This window comes from Bufo gargarizans, chromosome 9 (genome assembly GCF_014858855.1).
Source record: "Bufo gargarizans isolate SCDJY-AF-19 chromosome 9, ASM1485885v1, whole genome shotgun sequence".
In the NCBI taxonomy this organism is placed as follows: Eukaryota; Metazoa; Chordata; class Amphibia; order Anura; family Bufonidae; genus Bufo; species Bufo gargarizans.
This window is the reverse complement of record NC_058088.1, coordinates 58,078,145-58,098,884: the sequence shown is the minus strand read 5'-3', so window position 1 is coordinate 58,098,884 and position 20,740 is coordinate 58,078,145. Positions and strand designations below refer to the sequence as shown.

General features: G+C 42.2%; 1 protein-coding gene across 4 annotated transcripts in view; it reads left to right on the top strand.

Annotated features, from left to right (window-relative positions):
• Nucleotides 1–20,740, top strand: part of DIAPH2 (diaphanous related formin 2) — a 1,273,340-nt gene that overhangs the window by 333,238 nt on the left and 919,362 nt on the right. For all 4 annotated transcript variants that reach the window (XM_044268818.1, XM_044268816.1, XM_044268815.1 and 1 more), the window contains 3 exons: nt 7,751–7,869; nt 8,810–8,874; nt 13,853–13,957. In XM_044268818.1, the coding sequence (XP_044124753.1) occupies nt 7,751–7,869; nt 8,810–8,874; nt 13,853–13,957 (289 nt within the window). The remainder of the gene's footprint in view (nt 1–7,750; nt 7,870–8,809; nt 8,875–13,852; nt 13,958–20,740) is intronic.

Here is a 20,740-nt window from a genome sequence, read left to right as displayed (position 1 = left end):
TCTTGCAGTTGATGGAGATTTGAGGGATGCACATCCAGGGCATGAAGCTCCCGTTCCACCACATCCCAAAGATGCTCTATTGGGTTGAGATCTGGTGACTGTGGGGCCATTTTAGTACAGTGAACTCATTGTCATGTTTAAGAAACAATTTTTCCAGTCTTCGACAGTCCAATTTTGGTGAGCTCGTGCAAATTGTAGCCTCTTTTTCCTATTTGTAGTGGAGATGAGTGGTACCCGGTGGGGTCTTCTGCTGTTGTAGCCCATCCGCCTCAAGGTTGTGCGTGTTGTGGCTTCACAAATGCTTTGCTGCAGACCTCGGTTGTAACGAGTGATTATTTCAGTCAACGTTGCTCTTCTATCAGCTTGAATTAGTTGGCCCATTCTCCTCTGACCTCTAGCATCAACAAGGCATTTTCGCCCACAGGACGGCCGCATGCTGGATGTTTTTCCCTTTTCACACCATTCTTTGTAAACCCTAGAAATGGTTGTGCGTGAAAATCCCAGTAACTGAGCAGATTGTGAAATACTCAGACCGGCCCGTCTGGCACCAACAACCATGCCACGCTCAAAATTGCTTAAACCGCCTTTCTTTCCCATTCTGACATTCAGTTTGGAGTTCAGGAGATTGTCTTGACCAGGACCACAACCCGACATGCATTGAAGCAACTGCCATGTGATTGGTTGACTAGATAATCGCATTAATGAGAAATAGAACAGATGTTCCTAATAATTCTTTAGGTGAGTGTATATGCACTTCACTGGTGCAGTTATTTGTGTTAAGAGTTTAGTGGCCTATTTCAGTACAGAAAGAAAAATATATTTGTTGTTTTTAGGTGTGTTTTAATTTGCTTTTAATTTATTTAGTTCAGAGAACTGGCAGGCCATCCACAGAGGAGTGGTAGCGTCCTCAATGTTTCTTGCGCAGGCACAGGTCGCAGCAGAGTAATGGGACGTGGCAGCAGGAGTCGCAGAGAGAGCCCTGAGCTCCTGAGGTCATCTAGCGGTCGTGTCTTGACCAGCAACCCAGCGGTCCTTGATTGGTTAGCTTGGTCATCCACTTCATCCCAAGTGACATCAGACACCCCCAGCCAACAGTCTGTGGATTCATCAGACACAACCCTTAGTTGGCATGGCCTGGGAGCAGGCCCTGTGCCCTCACCTGTCCTCAACTTGCCTCTGTCCTTTTCTGTTCCCTCAGCCAGAGAAGTATTATATGCTGTAGGCTCAGCTCCACTTTTCAGCGGGGAAGAGCTACTAGAGGGCAGTCAGCAGCTACTGCCCAGCCAAGATCTGGAGGAGACATTCGCCCCTTCCTTCGCTAGGCAGGCAAGTAGTGATAAGGAGAGTGGCGTGGGAGCTGGTGTTGCGAGCGGTCTGCTACTGACCCAGATAGCGTTCAGGAGGACATCAGTGACGTGCAGACAGTACTCGATGATGATTAGAGATGAGCACATTTTCTAAAAACTCGATTTGGCCGGTTCGGTAAATTTTTGGGGAAAAATTAGCTTTGATCCGACTTTATTCGCAGTGAATCGCATTAAAAAACTGCTATTTCCGGGCTGCAGAGAGCCTTTATAGGGATGTAGAACACTGTGCCTTGCAGTGACACGCATAGGGAGTCTACTAGGGTAGTGAAAGAATACGATCCATGTGACAAGAGTCCATGTGACATGCAGATGACAGGCGTCTCTCTTAGAATCACTGAACACTTCACTTATTTGGGCAGTCACGGGGCCAAAACTGACCAAATAACTCAAGTATGAACTCAGCCTTACAGGTCGATGTTAGCATCAAGAATAAGCGCACTCCTTTTACACCGCCGTTAGCTGATTCCTTATACAAAAAGAGCTGCCCGACAGATTGAAGAGGGTGTCAGCAGTAAGTTTGTGTCAACGTCACTGATTATTTTGCCCTTCCTCTGATCCATCAGAACAATTACCCCCAAAAAACGGATCCTGTCTGTTGAGCATCCGCCTTCACTAAGTCAGCATTTGGTCAGTAATCCATTAATATTGCTAAAGCCCCAAAAAAACAGGAGTGGATCCAAAACAGAGATGACACATTCAATGGAATATTTGCATGTCTTCTGTGTTTTGTACGAACTCCTGCTTTTGGCTACCAAATCATAAGCCAATTCTGATGGGACCATACAGACCTTACAGCTGCTACACAGACAGGATCTGTTGTGTGTCCCATTTTTCCTTCCTTCTGTCAGATCAGAAGAAAGGTCAAATAAATGATGATGTCAGCCAGGCCAAAAATAGTGGACCAGTCATGAAGTGGGGAGGGTGGGAACAGCATGAGAAGTCCACAGAGTGGACCTATGACATAGTAGTAAGATAGAAGCAGCATGAGGAGGCCACCGGGTGGCACAATGATGGAATCTGCAGGGGGCAGCAGTATGAGACCACAGAGTGGCACAATGACAGCGTCTGGAGGTGGCAGCAGCATCAGGAGGCCACAGAATGGCACAACGACAAAGTCTGGAGATGGCAGAAGCATCAGGAGGAGGCCACAGAGTGGCACAACGACAAAGTCTGGAGGTGGCAGAAGTATCAGGAGGAAGCCACAGAATGGCACAATGACAGAGTGTTGATCGACCCAGATGATTCTGGGGGAACCTGCCTGCCATGAACAGGCCTCTAGTAGCTACAGACAATGACAAAACAAAGCGTCAAGATAGTTTTGAGCCCAGAAGAGTCACAAAGTTTATCAAGATACGTCACTAAAGATTTTACCGCATATAACCGCAGTGCTGTTCGCAGAATAAATTTAGTTTTTTGATCAAAATACTTCAATAAAGATTTTACCACGTATAACCGCTGCGCTGACCGCATGTGCAGTGTGCCCTCCACTAATTTCAGAGCTCCGTTCTTGGTGTAGGTGAGGGATCCGCACCTATCAGACAATGGGGGCATATCTTCTTTACCTCATAAGACTGGAGTAGTGATTGGGTGTAGGTGGAGAATGTTTCTGCTGCTATCCACCCAGCCATAAGGTTAAATAATCAGAAGGAAAATGTGAAATAAGTGCCATAACTGTCACTTACCGCCCTCGTGGTTATGCATGTGAAGAATCTCAGCTGTCCCGACGACAAAACATTGATGAGACGCGTTTTACAGACGAGGGTGGCCATGAGAATCCCTGTAGTAATGCTCGACCCCAGATCACCTTGTGCATTTTTATCATGAAGTTTCCTTGGCTGATTCTGTTTCTTATAAACAATCTGCAAAACTTTTTGTGATCTTATGATGCTCTCGCCACTTTTTGAAAAGCATGTGGAAAATTATGAGTGGTTAGCTAGGCAAGTAGGTGCATAAAAAATCACAGAACAAGATGCAAAACATAGAAAGATGCAAAGCAAGTAGGTGCATGCCAGCTTTACAGTACCTTAAAATGTCAAGACAAATGTCACAATCTCATTCTTGTAGGGGGTAACATCAACAGCTATTTTTAAAGGTGCACCACATTTGATTTTATGTGCAAACAAAAGGGAATTTTAAAAATTCCCCCTGTTATAAATCCCAGCCCCCTGCCCCCATTTGACAGCCACTCGGTCCCAAAAAATCAGTTCTTAATAATTTCATAATATATCTGAATAGGGAAACTTGGATAAATGCTATAATATAATTACAGTTGCATTATGCTACCACTAGGGGGAGCTAGCTAAAAATGGATTTCTGCAGCTAGCATCAAATGCATTGGGGGCTGTATAGAGCTGTATGTAAGTATAAGGGGGTTGTAAGTATACAGTCCTGCCTCCCAGATTCAGTAGGTAGTAGAAATAAGAGGGATGGGTGGATGAATAAATGAAGATAGACTGATTGCCTTTATTGTGCTCCAGAGCAGCAATCCTAGTTCTGTTGCATTCAGAAAGTGAATCTTATAATATTCGCTCTTTAAATGTCAGCACAGTGTATTTGTCCAGTTTAAAGAATAGTCAAAACAGTGACGATCCCACTGGGAGCAGGTAAGTATCCTGTTGGTGGGGGACGGTGGGTGCCTACAACCTGCACTTGACCTCTGCAGCCAATCACTGTCTACCGACTGATTGCCACAGTCATGTGTGGGTAGTCACAATGCCATCACTGCCAGTGGGAGCTCCAGTACATGAGGAAATTTTCCAGGTAAGTAATAACTTTATTTTATCACATTCCCTGCTTTTTGACAGAATGTCCAGGACAACCCCTTTAAGGGTTGTGATTGTCCCTTTGTGATTATTTTGTGATCCTATTAGATCTTCCCGTTTAATGAACATGGTGACATTACAATGCACGAGGTTCGTGTTTTGCAGCAGTTTTTTTCTATATTCTTCTCTTTTTTTTTTTTTTTTGCAAGGTCACGTTAACGTGCGCCTGGAAATCAATAGGTCCTGTTAGTTTTTACATAAACCAATGCTGTCAACAAAAAAGGCACAAGAAAAATCACCTTGTTTTTTTTAATGACACGAAGAAGCATTATTGACAGCAATGTAATAACCGGGAATGCGAGATATCACTCATATGTACAGCATCAATATTTATGAGCAGCACCGAATGGATTATCCTTCTAGTTAGGATTTTAAAGAGACAGCATCTTTACTTTTTGCTAAGGTCTCTGGGGGGGGGGGGGGGGGGTGTAAGGTTCGGTGACGCAGGCGGCAATTTCTTCATTGATCCAAATTAAACTGCAGTAACTTGGACCTAAATCATGGGAAGTGTTGCGACAATTACCACTCGTGTCCACTCTGTCACGAGACGGCATTTAGGGACTAAAAAGGTAAGCTGAAAGCTGAATGTTTGTCCCAGGTATGATAAAGCTGTAGTAATGACTCTGAATTCCCAAGTGCACAATCATAAGTACAATAGAGCAAATACTAAAGGAACATGAACCCTAAAAGTGAATGATCCAAGTTGTCAGGAGTTGATCTCACCGTCACTGGATGTCAGTCTGCAGCACATTCCTGAAGCAGTTTTGTAGAGGTTCTACAGGGAACAAATGGGGTTAATCTCCTGCTGATCTGTTCCATTTTAAACTTGAGAATGGTCGAAGAGTGGGGCTCTGTTAATGGGTGGAGCTTTATAATGTTTTTGTCCTGCTTCAGACAGAGGAGAGGGTGAGGCTCCTGTTGCAGCCAGTTGTCTATGATCATTAATTGAGATTGCAACATATTTTGTATGTTAATGTTACCCCCCCCCCCCCCCCAATTGATGAGATCATTGAGCTTACACAGCCCTCTAACGATAATAAGAGGGCTCTAGTGACTAAGCCTCCTAATGATAATGAAATGACTCTCTAAAGATAATGCAAGGACTGTAGTGGCCAAGCCCTCTAATGAAAACGAGATGACTTTGGTGGCCAAGCCCTCTAATGAAAACGAGATGACTTTGGTGGCCAAGCCCTCTATTGATAACGAGATGACTGTGGTGGCTAAGCCCTCTAATGATAACGAGATGACTGTGGTGGCTAAGCCCTCTAATGATATGGGGTGACTCAACTGACATGGTCCTCTAATGATAATCAGATGACTCTTGTGACCCAGGCCTCTAATGATATGGAATGACTCAGCTGATATGGTCCTCTAATGATAGTGAGATGACTCTAGTGACCCAACCCTATAGTGATATGGGATGAATCAGCTAACATAGTCCTCTAATAATAGTGAGATGATTCTAGTGACCAAGCCCTCTAATATTATGTAATAACTCAGCTGACATGGCCCTCTAATGATAGTAAGTTGACTCTAGTGACCCCGCCCTCTAATGATATGGGATAACTCAACTGACATAGTCCTCTAATGATAGTGAGATGACTCTAGTGACACAGCCCTCTAATGATATGGGATAACTCAGCTGACATAGTCCTCTAATGATAGTGAGATCACTCTAGTGACCCAGCCCTCAAATGATATGGGATAACTCAGCTGACATAGTCCTCTAATGATAGTGAGATCACTCTAGTGACCCAGCCCTCTAATGATATGGGATAACTCAGCTGACATAGTCCTCTAATGATAGTGAGATCACTCTACTGACCCAGCCCTCTATTGATATGGGATAACTCAGCTGACATAGTCCTCTAATGATAGTGAGATCACTCTAGTGACACAGCCCTCTAATGATATGGGGTGATACAGCTGACATAGTCCTCTAATGATTGTAAGATGACTCTAGGGACTCAGCCCTCTAATTATAATTAAATGACTCTACTGCCTCCGCTCCATTCTGCACAGCAAAGCTGAAAAGCAAGCTGCAGACCAATGGAAGGTTCAGCACAATGTCTCTGTTCTAGTGCCGATTGTGACAAGTAAAACATTTTGCATTTGTTACTAAAAAAAGTAGACACATAAAGAAATAAAAAATCTAATTTTTCTTAAAATATATATGCCTAATTAAAAAAAAAAATACTTTACATAATTTGCCATTTTCTGATGATATTGTCCCTTAAAGGATTCCCCTCCACACCCTGGAGCTACCTGATTATTAAACCTAAAGCCCTAACATTTAATGAGAAAACCAATCCTGGCACAAGATTAAGACTTCTAAAGCTCTGCTGCAATAAGGATGCCTCTTCCTGTCGACTAGGGCTATTTTTATCCGTTCAGAAGCCGCACAGCAGATTCAGGTTCCAGTTCCATATGCAAATGGGACGTCGTCTTAATGCCTGTTGTAAAGTAGTATTCATTCCTCCAAGACATTTGCAAAATAACAATAGGGACAGATGTGAATTTTGAATATTCAAATACAGTCATCTGTAGATACTGCATTGTATGCACTGAATAACATTTTTTTTCGGCGCCATAAAATGAATTTCCAGCTTTAAGTGTCTATTTCTCCTGACTATTGTATTTTTTTTTTATTATTATTATTTGCCTGCTGAGGACGCCAGCTGATGGGGAAATGTGCAGCACCCTTTATCACTGCCGATTCCTCCACCCCTTATGCAAAGCGTATCTGGTCCTCAAGAACATATGGCTTTGCATTGTCTTAATAATGAATAGATCATTTGAACTGGATGAATGCTGTAGGTGAAGCACTGTCATTTGATTTTACATAATCAGCAGAGTTGAGTTGTCTTTTTTTCTGGTAAAAAAAAAAGGACAATAGTTGTGAACACTTGTGTGGGATTGTGCTTCTAAATGCGTTCAGCTGTGCCGTCTGATATTTCTTTCTCTCTTTAGAAATATTTGGTTGAAAATCGATTTAAGACATTTTGTAATTAAAAAAATAGTGACATTTTCTGATCTCCACCTTGTCCCGATCGCCTAATTACTGTAATAATCAGCCTATTGCGCTTGCTCTGGGGTTGCCACAGTAACCTCAACAGACAGCAGTTTAAGCTTCCTGTCATGTGACCTACATTCATGTTAACACAATTGTATCAGTGGAAGTCATGTGATAGGATGTCCAAGATTGTTTGCTGATGCTCCCGTGGCAACCCCAGAGCAAGCACGATACATACTTTCTCCAGAAATAAGGAGTGGATTTAAAAAAATAATAATATTAGCCATTTTGAAAGTACAATTCCTGTGTTAGGAGCCTAATGAGATAAAACCTTTAGGGCTGATGCACATGACCGTAATCGTGTGGGAAAGACTGTCCGTGTGTTGGCCGCATTTTTGATGCTGACCACGGCTCCCCTGACCTGAATTGGCTGTATCATAGTAATTTATGAAATATAAACGTCAGTTGTCCGTTTTGGTGCATGGTTGTCTCTCTCGAATACATACCAGGTGTTATTCTCACTGTTAACCATTTATGTTCCCTCTCAGGCCTCAGTACTATAAGGTCATAGATGAATGTGTTGGACAAATCGTGCTACAATGTGGAGGAATGGATCCCGACTTCAAATACAAAGGACGGCTGGACGTAGAGTTCTCTCATTTAGTTGGTGAGTGGCAATGACATCTGGCTGAACTGCCTTTAAAAGGGTTTTCCAGGTGCCTGTTATTGATGACCTATCCTCAGGACAGGACATCAATATCTGATCAGTGGGGGCCTTGACACCCTTCACCCAGGTTTGAATGGGGCAGGAAGCACAGCTCAGATGAAAGCATAGTGGCCATGCCGGGTTACTGCAGCTTAGCTCCCATTCACCTCAGTAGGAGCTAAGGTGCAGGAACCTGGCACGGCTACCACACTTTGAATGGAGCGGCTCTTCCTGTTCCATTGAGAGTGCTAGTTCCTGCATCGGAGGCTGCAGGGAAGAGATGATCGGTGGAAGTAGGGGGTGTTGGACCCTAACTGGTGAATTATTATGACCTATCCATAGGATAGGCCATCAATAACAGGAGCCTGGAAAACTACTTTAATAATTCATATGGGTACAAGGAGTTTCAGATTCACTGCTGCCCCCTGGAGGAGCTGTTTAAAGCTGCCTGTGTTTTATGATTGGACCTCTATATGTGCAACTAAGAGCAATTCCTTAACAAAATGAGACTGCAGATTACCCTGCTGCCACCTGCCATAAGCAGAGTATTGGCACTGTCCATGGCAGCCTGTGCTCTGTGAATGGACAAGTGAATGGGACTTCTGCTTGTAAATAGAGCAATTCCAATAATGAAATGGTATAATAAAAAGTATAATACAGCAATTCGATCCTAGTCCAGTTCTGGCACTTACCCCCCCCCCCCCCCCATAGGCTACTCCTCATGGTGCCATCGTCTAAATACAAGTGCTGTTGGCAGCCTGGGCTCTGTGATTGGTCAGCTTAATGTTAATCCTGTTTGTAAATTGTGTTTAGAGCATTTTAGATTTTTTCAAATCCCTTGTATGGTCCAGTTTGCCTATAATCCTGTTGCAATATAACCCTTTATTTTTGATTTTCCTAGATTCCTTGGTGGACAAAGCAAAAGTTGAAGAGAGTGAGCAGAAAGCGTCTGAATTCTCCAAGAAGGTGAAGCCATTTATCATGGTCATTTAAATCCCAGACAATTGGTTTTCTGTGATTAGGACGTTTTTAGAAAGCCTTTTTTCCCCTCCCGGGATGGAGACAGCTATTGATTTGCTGTTTGAATCAATGTTTGGCTGCATTTTAACATGATCCTTGTCAGTATCACAAAGGTCAATATTGATGTATCAGGTTGGACGCGGCCGCTAAGTCGGAGGAAGGTTGTATTATTTTAACTAAGATCTGCAGCTTAAATACCTGAGCACATTAAGTGCAATATTCTCCTGCGTGCTGTCTCCTGGACTTACTAATGCAATATACAATCAATTGATCAGTTTCCCTCACTTTGGACAGTAGAGTTTTTTTAAGGGGACCTTCCATCTCCTTTTCCTCCATGAAATAAACTCCATATGGAAATCTTTAGGGCTGCCCTTGCTCGTGAGAGTATCCACATGTCAACCAAAGCTCTGAAGGCCAGCTACAACAAGGCCCAGGAGGTCCAAGTGTCCCCTTGATTCTTCAGGTTATCATTTTTTTTTTTGCAGTTAATTCTACAGTATTGGTCTTGGTTGGACTGCAGATTGGACACAATTATGGAGCACAACAAAAAGAAGGGTCATGACTCATGAGGTCGACCTTTATGGGATAATTCATGCATACATTTTAATATTACTTAATATTAATTACTAACTTATTTTTAATAAAATTATAAATATTCTGCATAGCTGGAGAGTTGATCTTTAGGATTTTTTGTGATTCCCCCCAGTCCAATACTCTACAATAGTGTAGAGTTGCTTTTCTAGCAGAAGGTACTAAAAGTTCTAACTAAAGCGCTCCACCTCCTTCTAGAAAGATTTCCACCCCTGACCTGTTGCATTTAAGGCCTTGTGCACACGACAGTTGTTTTTCTCGGCCTCCGTTCCTTTTTTTTTTGTGCGGATAGGATGGGGACCCATTCATTTTAATGGGTCAGCAAAAAAAGCTGATAGTTCATCCGTTTGTGTTCCGCGTTTGTTGTCCGTGTTTCCCTTCAGCAAAAAAGTAGTGCATGTCCTACTTTTTTCACATTTGCAGACAAGTATAGGCATTTATTACAAGGGATCTGTGGGGAAAAACAGATCCTCCCAAAAAAACGGATGCCGCATCCGTTTTTTTTTGCGGACACAAAAAACAACAGTCGTGTGCATGAGGCCGAAAGGCAAGGATATTAGTCTTTCGCTTGAATGAGGCTAGGTTGTAATTCTCAGATATTCAAATTGATGTGCCTTCAATGTCTGCTAGAAACTCCATTGAAAGGGTTTATCCAGCTTAGAAAAGCCATTTCATATACTCTAATACCATGTTAATAGACGGAGAGGGGTCTTCGGTTTAGGACCGACATCCTTTAAAGTAAAGAGCGGTAACAAAGAGCATCTCTAACTCTGGAGGACCTGTCCTAACCTGCATTACAAAGACAACCCATTTGTATGAGCACCTTGCAATTCTTAATTTCCCCAGTGGTGGCACTGCAGGAAAATTAATCACTCACTGACAGATTACCCTACCGATTACAGTTGATTGGAGGCACTTTAAGCTTATCCCTTTAAGCCTTGTCGATTGCATCAATGGTCTTATCCTTGAGAATATCTGGGGTCACTTTTTCTAATTAGATGTGTACACAGCACCCTACATGTCTACACTTGCTGCAGTACTAAAGGAGACACAGCATCTAATGAGCCCTGAGCGTGGACTGAATACAAACACCTCTGTGAGTGACATTTGGAAAAAGCTATTTTAAAAAGTGATATCTTTGAAGTATTACAAAGGAACTTAGATGTTCAGTGGGAGCCGTCGGCACAGCGAGGAAATATTACTTTTATGGAGGCTGGAAGCCGCCTTGGCAAACAATGGATGACATAACATTTCCAACTCTAGAGTGGCTTCCAACTGGGATTGTTATATCACTCTCATACACTTTTAGAAGTTAAATCTTTTCTTTTCAGATTTGAGAATCGGAATCTGGTTGCATCAAAACATCCAAAGATCAATTTCTGTGATGCTCGTAACGTAGGGTTCATACTGAGAGGAGATTCAGCGGCAAAAATCTGAAGTCCTGTTGAGAAGTTTTTGTTTTGTTGTTGATCCGACTAAAGAATAGAAATGGGAAATATGATTTATTAGATGCAATGTGTACTTATCTCAAACGCTATTGTGCTGGACTAGAATGGCCTCGGACCTCAGATACAAAGATACTAACAGGAATAATATAGACTATTACAGCCAGATGGCAAATTATAGCATGAATAATCTTTCCCGAGGAGGACACTTGACCGATATCTTGTGAAAAAATAGATGTGCCTTGTTTTTGGCTTAACGGCTGCTCTTAGGTTTGTCAGACATTGATAAATAAACGCTTAAAAAAATGGACGCGTTCTCAAGTAACTTTTTAGCTGGTGTAGGCCGTAGAGATGTAGTAGAGCAGAAGCACCCTAAGATACACTGTCTCCATCGTTAGTTGTAACCCTATTGAGATGCCAAACTTATCTGTGCTATGTCCCTAGGCCATCTTGTAGGTGGTGCATTGTAGTAGATGTCGTTGTAGGAGGATACACCATCGGAAATATGTTATTGTAGTGGCTCATTAATGGGTCATCAAATGTCTACAAGTTAATAGACTTCTCTTTGATGTCTATGGTCAACCTATATAATTATCCATGGGGGATCTTTGTAGAAAAAAAGGTCAAATGCCACATTAGACCTCCGGTACTTTTCTTCTTTATAAATGAGAAGAATGTTCTATTCAGCCTCCTAGATTAAGCACAGGTGACAGGTTTATACTTTTCATTCACTCCAGAAAAAGAAGATGGACGGATGTTAGACATTATACATCTTAGAACAAGTTACAAGTTCATTTGTAGGACAATTCCTTCTTGTTCATTGTCTAGAAGTTGACCAATATATACAGCCTCCGGTAGGTTTATGATATAAAAAGTATTTTATACCAAGATTATCATCAGAATTTGTTCACTTTTGCATTTAACACATCCAGCAAGCTTTTCAGTGAGAGATCAGCCTGCTGGAGTTCACTAGATCCAGCCTAACTGGATATTGCCGTTCACTGCCGGACTCCTTTGACTATAATTGGATCCAGCAGGGATCTGGCCATTTTACGGCGAGTGTTTCAGGCAATGTTTTTTGTCCGGTCGAAAGCCAGCATTTTACTGGAAAGCGGCCTGATCCCTGCCGAATCCGGTGAACTCCAGCAGGCTGTTCTCGGACTAAACAGTTTGCCAGATCCGTTAAATGCCAGTTCGAAACTACTGTAATGATGATCTTGGTATAAAATACTTTTTATATCATAACTATACATGTTTAGGAAATGTTGGCCATCCCGTTTTCTTCTGCCCCTATACAGTATTTATTTCAAAGAAGGTATCATTTGATTATTACATAGATCCCAGCATCACCCAGTCATCCATGAACTATTTACTGTACTTGCTATAGTATACATATAGTATAAATCAAAACGGTCAAGCAAAAATACTTCCAAAAATGGTCGACTTTTTAAGAAAGTTTCAGAACATATCTTAGTTTTGTAAAACATGACTGGTCCGTTTGGTAAGGATATATCTAAGATTATGAACAGGTTAAATTACTCAAATTTGTAATATCTTCCTTTTTCCACCATGGAGATCTGAACTACCATGGAACCAAACATTGCAATGATGAGTAATATACAGATGTGTCCTTCCTTTCCTATCCTCCTATGTGTGGCACGAGATGACCAACTTTTTTAAAACAACAGTATTTCACAATATAGTATGACAAGTTTTCTATGCTACACATGTGGTCACCCAGTGGTTGTGCTGTAACTTGCAGCCTTTTTAAGGGTTTCACTAGTATGTCGTGCCATTGTATTAAGTTGGTTTCATGAGAAATTGGCCTTAAAGGGCGTGAAGATAGGTCATGAATATCAAACCGGTGGGAGTCCAGCATTTAACATCCCCACCAATCAGCCATTTTGGGCTTCCTTGGCATTGGAAGCTAGCCGTGTACATAACGGATGCAGAAGGCCTCAATGTGTGTTGCAGTATGCTGGCACGGCCACTACACAATGTATGGAGCTATGTGCATCCTACTATGTACATGTTACGTTTTCAGAGCCTCGGCTGCCCGAAACAGCTGATAGGAGGATAGGTAATCCATATCTGTAGCCAAAACGATACCTTTACAGCTAACTTACAGCTACTGTAACATATTTAATGGGTCCACCAGAGGAGATATTCCTCCATTTATACAAAACCTGTGCTCTTAATTCCATTGTAGACTTCGTTGTTATCATTGCGCATACAAACCTAGTCATTAATATGGTCTAGATCACCATCTATCACCTAACCAACATCATGTTATCTAATAGGACACTTGTGAATCATCCCATAAGCAATAGACCCTAGTGGCAAACTGCAAAGTCTACTCCAAATGGGGTTGTCTTCTGCTGGACCTTTTGAGAACTAGTGTCAAAGTCTGGGCTCATTGGAGGATACTTTGATCTTCTGATAGACCATTTTGACCCTCCCGGTAAAGCAGAGGTGCAGATGTTGTGCATGTTGCCACCATCTTAAAAAAGTTGATAAATCACTCAATATTTGGTTGACCTTACTTGGCTTTATCACTTTCTCTAAAGCCACCCAGTAATAAATTGGTCACAGACCATTGCTTTGCATTTATCAGTGAGTTTGCTGGGTTACACATGGAGTTGGGGTCTGATTCTACTGTCACTGTTCCTGGGTGACAGCCTCGGGCTTGTTTCCTGAAGGCATCTTAGATTAATTGAATTTGCGTACACAGTGAGGTTAACAAGGGTGATTTACTTTGCAGGGTGAGTGCTGCTTTCGCTGTTTATATTATTCTTCAAACCTTATCAAAGCACTACGTTGAAAGCTTCCCTTGAATGTTTAGCGCAGAGTCTATTGCAAATGATGACTTTCTGCTCTGATCCTTGCAGTTTGATGAAGAGTTCACGGCACGACAGGAGGCACAGGCCGAGCTTCAGAAGCGAGAGGAGAAAATCAAAGAGCTGGAAACTGAAATCCAGCAGCTGCGGACACAGGTAATAAAGCAAAATATAGACTTTACGTCAGGAGCATTCAGAGTGCCGGATCATGTATGCTTCCCATGAAGTCAAACTTCCATATTTCTGAGATATTTTGACCCTTTAGTACACAGAAGAAGTTTACATCACTGCAACCCTTTCTTGCCACTGTGACTGGACCAGAGGCAGACTGGGAATTTAAAGTGGCCCTGGGAAAAATACTAAAATTGGCCCCGTTTTGTAGTCGGGTCCAAATTGATGGAAGGCAGGGCCAGCAATACCATACTGTGGCACATTATACCACCCCAATAGGGCTAAATACCACAGTCCATTACAAAATACTGCCAGCAGGACAAAATACATCCCGAAAAACGTGAAGAAGGCTCAGGTGGCCCCCTGTGCATCGGCCGACTGGGAAATTTCCCTGTAAGGTCTATGGCCAATCCGCCCCTGGACCAAAAATTACGATACTGATAGATTAAATTTTTGTTGTGTAATCGAATTAAAAATCAGTTTTATGTTAATTGTAGGGGCTATCCTTAGATTTTTAATATTGATGGCCTGTACATGGATTGGCCATCAATATATGATCAGTGTGGGGGAAGGAAGGTCTGACACCCTGTACCCCCACCAGTCAGCTGTTTCAAGGTAGCATTGGTGTGACTGCACAGTACCATTCACTTCAATGGGACCAGCACTGCAGTTACAGGCTCGGCCCACAACACAATGGATGACGCTGTGTCACTCGAGCATGGAAGGTACTCTAATACTACTTATAACCGAGAGTGTCAGACCTCCACCTGAGGATAGATAGATGAGATTATTCCTTAATGAAAATTCATGCAGATACATAATATACTGTATAGTGTTTCAAGCCATATTTTTTTGCTAAAAACAGTGTCACATATATTTCATGGGTTGTAATTCAGCTCCACCGGCGTGGTCATGAAGTGCAATACCAGACAAAGCCCATTTGGAAGCTTTGACTACAAGTCAGAGTGGAAAAATTGCTACAAAACCATCTCTGATGCTGAATCTTTTACACAGAATCTTTTGACAGTGCACATTACAATAAGCTAATTCTCTGTGGCACCCATCCAAGAAAAGGAGAATTTTCAAAATGGACACCCCCTTTAAGTGTTATAATGTATCACATTATACATTGTCATTATCACGTCTGAGATGGCAGGTAACAGATGTGCGGCGTGGAGGGGAGGGAAGAGGAGAACCCTTCCACTAGGGAGAGGGAGGAGTGGTGACCCCCTAGCTCGCCTGGCTGCCCTGACGTCCCTAGACGGGCTGCTCAACTGCACGCCGATCACGTGCCTCGTCCCTGGCTTACCCTAAAATAAGTCCTAGGTAGTGAGTAGGGTGATGGGAGCACCTAGGGTAACAACAGGGAAAGGACAAAGAACACAAACAATCCCCGAAGGGAGACAACAAACAGGAGAGAACCGGAGATCTGACAGCTCCAGTTCCAACGGCTCCACAGCAACAGTTGTCCACTTGAGGTCAAAATAGAAGATCTTGAAGGAAGGTCTATATCCGGCAACAAGGCAAGCAGAAAGGGAGAATATATAGTAGCTGGGAGCGGCTGACAGAGAACAGCTGAAAGGAATAGCTACAGATTCCTAAATGGGATAAAAAAGGATCGCAAATCTAAGCAGGAAAACTGGACCGGAATCCATTTTCACCATTAGGTCATGGAGCGATCTCTTGAGAAACCGAGTGAGTAGCCACACACTGCGACCCTCTAACCCCAGGCACAACAGGTTCAGCGATAGGTCGTGACACCCTCATGACAGTCATTCCAGGTAGCTTTTCAGATTGGGCTGTTGTATCGTAAACTAGTGTATTTAAAAAAAATTAATATACTGTATTAATACTCCCGGTTAAAAGTTGTGACCACCAGCCTTGCCTTCTTCACGCTCCATGCCATCATAAGACAACGGTCCTAATGACTGTGATATCAAACCCCCTAGCAATGTCTACAGATAGCATATGGATACATAGTTATCAATGTGCTGGATAAATAATTTTCTATTGGGATGAGTTCCTTTTTGCAAAATTGCTCTTCCCTATGACAACTGTTGAGAAACTGCCACTTCCAACTTTGTTCAACTGCTATCCTGGCATGTTAGGGGTTATAGTTTTACAACAGCTGAAGAGCCACAGGTTCAAGACCACCATTTAAAGAGGGCAAGTAGTTGCATTCCTCATTAAAAGTCTAGTATATCTCTTTGTTCCTCTGTTATTTCTGCTTGAAGTTTATGAATGAAGATACAACTGGGGGTTACCATTTGGGAGTGTGTCCCTGCACTGTCTGGCTCTAGCAACCCTCATTGAATAGTGTTAAACTGTGCAGGGGAACGCCCACAACTGGTAACACCCATCTGTATCTTTATTAATAAACTTGTAGCAGGAATAACACATAGAGTCTTAAGAACAGGTGCTAGAGAATAGTCATTTCATGCAGAATACAATTATTTACTAAACCAGGCATGTGAGAGATGTGACAGGTCCTCTACTTGGGTGGATCCTGCCACAGGGTGTTATTTAACCCTCTCCCAAGGGGTTCGGTATCCTGCAATTTCCATAGCCTGCCTAGTCTTGGGTCTGGGTTCACCTACTACTCTTACGGGAAGGCCACAATTAAGAAACAATTCAGGTTTGCAGCTATTGAGAAGCCGCAGTAATCAAGTTTCTTTGTTGTAACCTAAACCCTAAAGAAGTTGTGAACAATCAGAAAGTTGCTCCGTAAATCACATTACAATAATCCTGAATGCATTAGTGTTTAATGAGCGGCGGCTCTGGACTTGGTGGAGCCATGGTCTTAGAAATACGCACGCCGCTCTCTGAGACTTGTAACACGAGCTCGTAAAGAGGCTCTAAAGCAAATGACTATTAGCCTCCAACCAGCGTCTAATCTATGTTCTTCCACATATTTACAGATAAACAGCGGCGCTTTCTCAAAAATATTCATTTTACAGTTTTTTTTTTAAACTTTTTATTTATTTTGTTTTTAAGATGTTCCTAGATTGTTACATTTCATCATTAACATTGTGCCCGCATGCTTTATGATGGACTGGTGCAGAGCAGGATGTGGGCAAGTCCTAAAAACTGTGGTTACTCCCTGATTGATGAGCGTTTAGTATTTCTGGGAATCGTTAAGCCGAATAATATGTGACCTAATCGAGTAATCTGTCAGGTGGAGAAATATACATTTATGGATTAGCCCTTAAAATATTCTGCATGTTATAAAACTGTGAATATAAGTAACATAGCCAATAAAATGCATCCTCAAATCTGCAGAAAGGAGATATTTTTTGATGCTTTGTATATTTTTAGAGTTTGTGTAACTATCTACTGAATCTGTCTATATCTACAGTATCTATCTATCGATCTATCTAGTTATTATCTATCTATCTATTTATCTCATATCTATTTATCTCATATATATCGATCTATCTAGTTATTATCTATCTATCTATTTATCTCATATCTATCTATCTAGTTATTATCTATCTATCTCATATCTATCTATCTAGTTATTATCTATCTATCTATCTTCCATCAATTTTTCCTAGATTGGAGAATAAATAGGACACATCTTTTTCCCTGTGGTCGTGTAAGGCTTGTTTCACATTTGCGTTCCGGCTGGGAACAACCTGCCAGATCCATGAATACTGGGCGCTACCATCATGCGCTGCCAAGGTTCCCAATCACTATAATTAGGGATGAGCAAAGTTTTAAAAAATTACATTTGTCTGCTTCGCCAAACTTCAGCAAGAAATTCCGTATTACTTTGTTACAAATCGTATTCCATTGTATGTAGCGGGTGCAATGACGGGAATGGAGATCACATTATCCCTCATCATTAAACCCCTCAATGCTGATCGCCGCATCTGAGAGTCACACTGCGGCCTTTCAGGGGTTAAAAAAAAGTACAAACTCACCTCATCCATTTGATCGCGGAGAGCCCGTCTTGATTGAAGAAAACGCACCAAAACGAACCTGCCAGAGTGATGGCGTGATGATGACGTCACATGACAGCGCGTGCAAGATTTGGGGCATTTTCTTCAATCAAGATGGCCACGACGGCCTCTCCACGATCAAATGGATGAGGTGAGTATAGATATATTTTTTTTAACTTGCATTTCAGGAAGAATTGATTTGTTACCATGAAGCACAAGGAAATTTGCCTTCGTAACAAATCAAATTTTTCCAAAATTTTGGATCAAAGCCCACTTTGTTAACTTCAATTCGCTCTACACTAACTATAATGGGGACCGGCACAGATCCGGCCGAAATGCGGCAAATATGCTTTGTCTGCCCACCTCTTCTCATATTTGCACGGTAACGGTCGATTCTCCGCCATTCCCCATTATAGTGAATGGTGCCGGACGGCATCTCGGCTGCGCACGGTGGCGCCCGGTATTCACGGATCAGACAGGCTGCCGGATCTGCTTAAAGCAGATAAGAAACAGGCCTTACAGTAAAACAAGCAATTTCCTCCCCCACAGATTACAACGGATCTGAGGTTCCCCGTCAGAAAAAAGGGAACATCCAATGTGAACTATAAAATAATCAGTGAAGAAAAATTTCTGTGGATGGAAATAATTCGTTTTGAATGAACTTAAAAAAAATATATTTAAATAATTCCTATATAAACTTTAATATTGCTCAGTGGGTGGTTTTAATATCAGTGCAACTTCTGTAGGCCGCCACTCACCGCCTTTATCTCCTCTTTTTATCTTTTAATTAGTAGATGTGGAAGTTTTTAGTTTTATCTGTTCCTCTGGTAATAAAATAATAATAGGCGGTAATAATACGACTGGGAGACACTCATATTTGGGCTTCAAATACAAGACGTCTTAGAAATATCTTTTAATTTTCTCTTATTTCTTTCTTCATAACATTTTATTTGCTGTTTTTTTTAGAAAGCTACAAAGTGTTGTACATAAAACCGAGTGGCCTCACAGCAGAAATCAGTATGGAGCCCTCCTTTAAGTGTAGGTTCATCATGAGGCAACAGTGAAGAGCCACCTATACTCCATGGTGCCCTTAAAGCTTTGCTCAGGTTCACACGACCAATCAGAAGAAGGATAGAGCCAATCTTAAATAGGGCCTCCACCTTCTTGTCCACCTCAGTCCACCTTCTTGTCCACCTCAGTCCACCTTAGTAGTGTTTGTAAATGTTATCAAACTCAACCCCATTCATGATCATCTTCTCAAATGTTCTACACCATATCTATAGTCATCCAGAAGTTTTTAGCCAACATTTAATCTGATTTGACATCTGGCAACTTTTTTGAAAAAAGATTCCATGAAATTCCTAAGCATTGTGAACATTTCCCTCTTAAAGATATCTGCAGATAAGCTCTCCTCAAAGAGAAAGGGTTGGACATTGATTGTAAGGTAGTGACCACCACTAGGTAGCACTATAGAAGTGTTTTATTCTTGGAAGAGAGCTATTCTGCATATCATTTTTCCCAAAGTGCATTGCATGTCCAGGAAGGCAGAGGCTGATTGGCCTTACAGGGAAATTTCCTGGTGGGTCGATGCCTAGGGGGCGACCTGGAGCCTCCTTATGGCCGGCCAGTGGAGGTTCATGGGGATGTATTTTGTGCTGCTGGCAGTATTTTGTGATGGACTGTGGTGTTTGTCTCTGTTGGTGTGGTATATTTGCCACAATATGGTATTGTTGTCTCTGACTTCCATAAATTTGGACCCAACTACAAAACGGGGCCACTTTTAGTATTTTTTTCCAGGGCCACATTAAGTTCCCAGTCCGCTACTGCTGCAAGGAGAAACAGTACCTTCAGAAACCTACATAAAAAGCCCATCACCTAGTCAATTAATTACCATGCTGTGCACTGACAAGGGGCAAGAACCCCAAAAATAGAAGTCTGCAGATAGGTCCCTATTTAGAAGGATCTTGGTTTGGCTACAATCTAGTCATGATACAAGGTCTACTAATGGGTCGGATATTGACTACAGGGTATCTACCTCCTCTAGGAAACTCTACAGAAACAGTCTCCTTCCTCCTGGAGGAGAACTCATCTGCATTTATTATTTTCCCCCTGAAAGACTCTGGTGCTCCTGAATGAAAATCTGTATCTCCAGAACCCTTTAAAGATAACAAGGCCGCGGCAAGACCCCATGTACACTGTGTTGCTTTAGACATGGGCCTTGCATCCCTATGGGTCTATATAGTGAAGTCAAAGTCTAAGAGCAGCCATATGGCGTCACCCTAAGGCACAGTGCTCAGCTCAACGAGCTAAAAAAAAGTAAGCCAGTTGCATGTGATGGTACATCATGGGTCCATAGTAGGTTGTGGGCGCTGTATTACAGATCCATAAAACACATAACCATACAATAGTCACGTGGGCTAGGTTGTTGAGCCAAATTTTATAGAACTACTAAGAATGCTTTAAAATAACTCACTTAACTGACCCCCCCCCGCTGCCTCCATTTCAGTGCTTCCTATATCCTTCACCAGTCTCCCTTCTTCGTCTTCCTTCTCTTCATGGAAAGTAACCACTCTGCCAATCACTGGCCTTATTGGGTCACCCCTGAGACCCTGTTGCTACTAAAGCACGGTCACAGCTCTGCTTTCTTCACCCAGGCTGCACTAGTCCTGTATCTGAATACCCTGATCAACACAGGGTAGCATGTTGGACATCTTCTGGCAGCCAGCCTCTGGTGAACATGCCCCATCAGCTCTTCTCAATAACAGTCCATTACTACTCTTCATACTTTTGTAACAAAAAAAATACACACTGTAACTAGTTACTGTAT